At 47.6% G+C, this 6,142-nt stretch overlaps 1 protein-coding gene across 3 annotated transcripts; it reads right to left on the bottom strand.

The window, feature by feature from the left end:
• Nucleotides 1–1,710: 1,710 nt before the first annotated feature.
• Nucleotides 1,711–6,137, bottom strand: IBA57 (iron-sulfur cluster assembly factor IBA57). 3 transcript variants are annotated; one of them, XM_031607770.2, is made up of 3 exons: nt 5,999–6,137; nt 4,892–5,238; nt 1,711–3,754 (listed from the first exon to the last, which is right to left on the bottom strand). In XM_031607770.2, the coding sequence occupies exons 2-3, from the start codon at nt 4,995–4,997 to the stop codon at nt 3,363–3,365; spliced, it is 498 nt and encodes a 165-aa protein (XP_031463630.1). In that variant the 5' UTR covers nt 4,998–5,238; nt 5,999–6,137; the 3' UTR covers nt 1,711–3,362. The 3 variants fall into 3 exon arrangements, with proteins under 3 accessions (XP_031463630.1, XP_031463631.2, XP_089999382.1); XM_031607771.2 differs by having other exon boundaries at nt 5,733–6,083; XM_090143256.1 differs by lacking the exon at nt 5,999–6,137 and adding an exon at nt 5,674–5,718.
• Between the last annotated feature and the right edge of the window lie 5 nt (nt 6,138–6,142).

Genomic DNA, 6,142 nt, shown 5'->3' with positions numbered 1-6,142 from the left:
CGCGTCTCCCTCAGAGCCCTGAGGAGAATCTGCTGACCGAACGCACATACAGCTTAAAGCGCCTCCGGATTATTGTTACTACGAGGCAGCGCTTCCCACTAAAACCACATCTCCCCATCCCCTACCTCCTTGCTGTCACAGGGTGAACCGTTGTAATTGTTGCGATTGAAAGGAGAAAAAAAAAGTATCCCATTGATTTCAGCAGAACCAGGTGATTCCCTTAGCTTTGGAGGTTAGGAGGAACCTGAGTGCTTACAAAGCTTATGGGCTGACGTTTGGACTGGATCATCTTAGTGGTCTTTTCCAACCTTAATGATTTTGAGATTTTTTTTTTTGTCAGAAATAAGAGCCCTTCTCTTGCTGTCCCCTCCTGGCACTCATGGAGCCCCTCTCCACCCACAGAGCCCAGAATCTTCTTACAGACAAAGCTGCCACAATTCTTAAAAGTCACAACAACAAATCCCTACACACGTTTACAAAAGCAAATTGTTGTGGGTTTGTTTTTTTGGTTTTTTTTTTTGGCTGAGATTTTTCAGCTGTGTTTGGTCTGAGACAAACAACCCCGTGTGGGTTTACCTCATCCCTGAGGTAATGCATGCAGCTGAACTGGGCACACTGGGGCAGCAGGTGAGAAAAGCAAAGAAAAGCAGTGAATTTGGAGTTAAAGTGTCCCATTCTCAGCCTGGGCTGCACTGCGTGGCGTTTCTTGCAGCCTATGTTTGGTTAGACAATTCAGAGCAAGCAGTTTGGGAAGAATATGGGCAGTCTGCAGTGAGGCAACCCCTTCCTATAAAGACACCAGATCATGCAGGCAGTGGCACTTCAGTGATTAATTCTCAATGTTTCTTTCTTCCTGCTGAAATCTATTGCTAGAAGTCCCATTTCAGCCTCTTAGCTCATGCAACCGACAGGGAGGGCTGTGGTTAATCTCCTTTTTGACTGGCTTCTGCCTGACAGCTTCTCCATTCAGCAGCTGATTTCTTCATGCTTCATTCAGCTGTGCCTCAACTGAATGAAATTTATCACTGCTTGTCCATAAGGAGCGTGGATGCCACTATGAGTGCTACCTGGCACAGCGCAGCTGATATGCTGACCTTTCAGCCCAAAGCCTGTAGTGATGGAGCACCTCGTTAAAAAATGAGGCTGGTAGGGATGGGGCTGCCCCTCAGACTTCTCTCCATGTCCCTCATCACCTCCAGAAGTGGCCTACAAGCCCCCAACACCAACCCAAAACCCAACCCAAGGGTGGTTTTTTTGGGCATACATATTTATTTATTACCTGCACTCTGAAACAAACAAAACCCCAACAAAATAGTTGTTAGCAATGGAAAAGCCTTGCAAATGTTTCAGAAATGCGTGCACACCAGAGATGAGGTATAGGGCTTCCCCAAGCAGAATAAATGCTGTGCTTATTCAGGCTGCACGTACATTGTGACATAGCACCATTTGGGGCAGGCTTTGCGCTGGGGATGGATGAGAGAAAAAGCTGCTTCTGACAAAGCAGCATCACCACAGGCTAACATTCAGAAGATTCTGAAAGCATGAAGAACTGCACTTTATTTTTCCAACACAGAGAGTTTGTTAGAAATCCCAAACCCATCAGAACAGGTTAGTGCAGTGTAGAACATCTCTCTGGTCAGCAACCAACACTAAAACCTCATCTGTTGTTTGTCCCCAAGGTAAACAAGAGCTAGTCTCTCAGACCAGTCATTTAAATTACCAATCCAATAAACTTTTAATGAGATATTTCACAGATTCCTTTCACAGTAAGCATAAGCAGTTTTAAACAATAAAAGCATTTTTCCACAGATAATTCCTCTTCACAGTAACAAAATGCACTTTGGATGTTTTTTATTACAAATACACATACAAGAGCTTTTTCAGTCACCTGCTCACTTTCTCTCATCACCCCCTTCTCACCACCCATGCCATTACCAGACTGGACACAAGGGATTTATTGTAATACAAAAATAAATTGGCCTCCTATAAATTACCACAAGTTGAGAGGGTTTGTAAGCACAGAACCTGCCTGGCTTTGGGGAGCAGAGAGGGATGCAGTGATTGCAGAAGCAGGAACAAGTTGGAAGGCAGAAGAGCAGCACGAGCGAGAAAATAAAAAGCAGCAAAGAAACAACGAAGTCTTGGGTTGTTCTGAAAACCCACAGGGGGACGGGAGGGTGAGAAAACCTCAGCTGGGGACAGTTTGTTTTGTGTGAGAAAGTACAGATCGCTCTCAGCAGAACAGGAGTGGCCAGAGAAATGAATACAGTGAAAATCCTGCCATGAACACCAGGCTAAGCAAGGTGGCACTGACATCTCCAGAGACTACCGCCGTGCTGAAGTCTTCAAGAAAATTCACATTAGGGTCCATTTACGGTCCTACTGCTTTGTGCATCTAGACACAACACCTTCACCTGGGTATTACTTTCATTTGCAACTGTGTAACTAAAACAGCAGCAGGAATCTTTCCTCCTGTGTAACTGTGCAGTCACACACAAATCACTAAGATGCCAAGACAACAACTGTTGTTGGTAATCTGATCAGTAACACAGTAGGATAAACATAGTAACAGATTATTCAGCCAAGGACCAGTGCACCAATACAATAGTCACTGCTGGGAGTGCCCTAAAGCACTTCATTTCTGTAAAATATCACTTTCCTCTCTGAAACAGTTGTCTGAGTGAATGAAGCATGCACGGCCAAGGTGAGCAAGGGCAGAGGAGCTCAGATGTAGGCTGCTGCTGGCTGCGCTCCCTCTGCTGGCTCTGAAGCAGGGCACAGGAAGAGGACATTTGTGAGTCTTCCACATTTCTCATTGTGGGTGACATATTAAAAGCAGATCCGAAAGCAGAAGGTATTCCTCTTCCTGAACATAATTAGCAGTTACAGCGCTGGGAAACAACACCCACCCAATCAGCAAGTTTAATGAGAAGCTCAATGCAACAAATATTTTGCAATGAACACTTCAGCCTGAGTTCAGATAGCAACAATATATCCTATTGAAGGTAAATTCAGCATGCTCTCCTATAAAAAACACAATACCACAGATGGGTTACCATGAACAGAAGGTTTCAGTGCATACAGTGGTGAAACTCAGCAGGAGTCAAACCCAGCAGGACCTGACATCCCCTAAATAAAAGCGAGGCTGTCTCCTGCGTACCCTGCCCTGTAAAGGTCTCTCCACAACATGTAACAGCAACTTGGTGCTGGTTGGCACTCCTGCAGTTTAAGCCCATCTTGCAGAATTCAGCTAATACACCTTCATCAACACCACAAACAACAGCTGAAGGCAGTCACCTTTCAAACCCTGTCACACAAAATATATTCTCAATAAGGCAAATGTGCAAGTGGTGGTTCCTCATTTATTTGCTGGCAGTTTTTGGCCACCACTCAGGTATACTTGCAGTGAGCTTCACTTTATCACCTGCTACATTTAGGCAGAGTGGTCCATTTATATTAGCCAACCTCAGCAAAGCTATGCCAAGTTCATCTCCTCCAGCCCGGAACTTGCCAGCTGCCTTTCCTGTTTCAGTCAAGATTTCAGCACCCTCAGGAATGCTCTCCTGAGGAAGAGGAACTGAAAACTGCACGGGCACCAAACGCTTGCGAATGACGCCCATGTGGTGGGTCCTGGCTGTTAGCTCCTGCCCAATGTAACAGCCTTTGGTAAAGCTGACGCCGTTCATGTAGGCCAGGTTGGATTCCAGTGGAAGGGCTACTCCAGGAGGGAGATCTTTCACACCTTCAGGAATTCCTAGGGAAAGAGAGGAAATACAGTAAGATCTCTGGCATTTTAGATTTCTGGAGTATTCTTCCTCTGTGTTATAAAGCCAGAGGTGAGAAGAAGCAATGCGAAGCCATGATCTTGCCAGTACTCCGGTCTAGGTGTTTATAGATTATCTATCTATAGATTATCTATCTACAGTAAGATCACTAGCTATAAACACTCAGGGTTAGCAAAGATTATTTTAAAATGTAATTAGAAAAACCTGCACTGAAACCTAATTTTGTGAAACTTATAGCACTTCACAGACATACTGGTGGAAATGCAAAGCACCCAGAGCGATACAGACTCCCACACAAAGACATCAACATTTAATGTCAACGGAAAAAAAATTGTTTTCGCCGGTATCCCACGGGTAGGCTTCAATGTCAGTCAGACTTATTTTCATGAAAGCAAGTTGTCCAAGTGTCCTTGCTAAAGCTAGAGTGCTCCTTTTGTGACCAGTGCTGGACCCAGGTTTGTGCAGTGTCACACAGGATGAGCGTTGGTACTCCTGGCAGCACACCACCACACTGCAGCCCACTCTGACCCATTAACAGCTTGTTTTTCTATACCAGATGGACTCAGGTCGTGATCACTGTTTATTAGCAGAGGACCATCCTCTTTCAGTCTGCTAATGAATTTAATCCCCTGTCTGCACGGACACATTAAGATCAATGGGAGCTCTGCAGAGGCCTTCAGGATTGAGTTCCTTTTCAAATCAAACACACACGCCTTGGCCTCTGAGTTAACTCTGCAAATCCAGCAGTACATTTTTAGGAATGTACACTGCAGTGTTTCATTCTCTTTCCTTAGTAACAAGGAAAACACAAATGGTATATCACTCCAAAATAATCACAATGACTCAAACCACTGAAATTTCTCTCTTAGCAAATGAATAGTTCTTGATTCTGTCACAAGCAGAGCTGTTAGCACTGGATTACTCGCATCCTCAAAGCAGCAAGCAATTCCTGCAGTTATTACAAAGTTAAACACACCAACACACACCCCTGTGGCTTTTTATCCCACTGCTCGATATCAGAGCATGCAGTTTGATCATGAGATCCTGATAATAAATCTACTTATCCCAAATCCAACAACAGAGTATCAAACAGGACGTGGCTTTACCTTGTTTATACCTGTGCCTGTGGTAATCCTGAATGTTTTCAATACGACTTCCAGGGATAATCTCTGGTAGATTTGCTCCCGCCTTTATAATCAGTCTCCAGCCCATGACTTCTGCCCTGGGGTCAGGAGTTAAAACCAGAGCCCGCTCTGCATATTGTGCGAGGGAGCTGCTGATGTCCCCGGCCTGCTCCCCAGGGACGACAGCCCACAATGAGAGGTCCAGGCGAGGGCTGATGCTGACTTTCCTCCGGATCTTGTACAGCTTCAGATGTTTCTGTACGGCGTCCAGCACGCTGCTGTCACACTCCAGCAGGATGTGTGGCTCTTCTTCTTGACTCTCATGAAGCCTAAAAAAAGCAACACCTACAAAGTCAGGAAAGCCAAACCCCCAACAGAGGAAGTACAATAAAAGAAGGGAGACTTCAGCTGGATACAAAGAAAGGTTTTTTATAGTAAGAGTGCTGAAGAACCAGCACAGGCTGCCCAGAGAGGCCATGGTGCCCCATCCCTGCAGACACCCACGCTCAGGGGATGGGGCTGTGAGAACTGATGGAGCTGTGGGTGTCTGGGACCTGATGGCCTTCAGAGATCCCTTCCAACTCAAACGATTCTATGATTCAAACAGGCTCTATTATCTCAATCCTGGTCCGAATCCATAGATACGGCAAATGCCAGGGGCAGCACTCAGCACCCAATAATAAAACACTCATAGAACCTTAAAGGTTGGATAAGAACACTAAGATCCCAACTCCAACCCAGTGGCTGTAAGGTGGCACTACTACCTGCCCCTCCACCCCCCGGCCCGGCAATGCTCTCGCCCAGCTCCTCCCCCCGCTCTCACCTGTACACGATGATGTCGTACAGGCAGCGGCCCTGCACGTTGAGCGCATGCGCGTACAGCGCGCGCGGCGGCCCTGCGGGGCCCTCCCCGGCCGCAACCAACCGCGTGACGTCGTTGGTGAGCAGCCCCTGCAGGAAAACGGCCGCCTCGGCGCCCCGCACGCTCAGCAGCGCCCGGCCCAGCGGGAAACAACGCCAGGCCCCGTCCGCGCTCCCACCGCGCCCCCACAGCCGCCGCAGCCCGAGCAGGCCGGCCGCCGCCCTCACCAACATGGCGGCTGGTTGTCAGGGGCGCCCGTCGGCTCCTGCCGCCTCTGCCGCCATCTTGTGTGTGTCGGCGCCACCTCGCGGCGGGGAGGAGCGCTGGGGAGCAGAGCACGCCCTCCTCTGCTTGACCACGCCCCTTCCGGC

This window comes from Phasianus colchicus, chromosome 6 (genome assembly GCF_987193195.1).
Source record: "Phasianus colchicus chromosome 6, bPhaCol1.hap1.1, whole genome shotgun sequence".
NCBI lineage: Eukaryota > Metazoa > Chordata > Aves > Galliformes > Phasianidae > Phasianus > Phasianus colchicus.
Note: the sequence above shows the minus strand (reverse complement) of the source record. Positions and strands in the feature narration are given on the sequence as shown.

What these genes read in the sequence shown, in the direction of transcription:
- IBA57 (XM_031607771.2), bottom strand. Translation starts at nt 6,004, where the DNA reads ATGTTGGTGAGGGCGGCGGCCGGCCTGCTCGGGCTGCGGCGGCTGTGG. An exon ending in TACGACATCATCGTGTACAG is followed by an intron (nt 5,239 to 5,732) that starts GTGAGAGCGGGG and finishes TGCTTTTTTTAG; the next exon opens with GCTTCATGAGAGTCAAGAAG. An exon ending in CAGGCACAGGTATAAACAAG is followed by an intron (nt 3,755 to 4,891) that starts GTAAAGCCACGT and finishes CTCTTTCCCTAG; the next exon opens with GAATTCCTGAAGGTGTGAAA.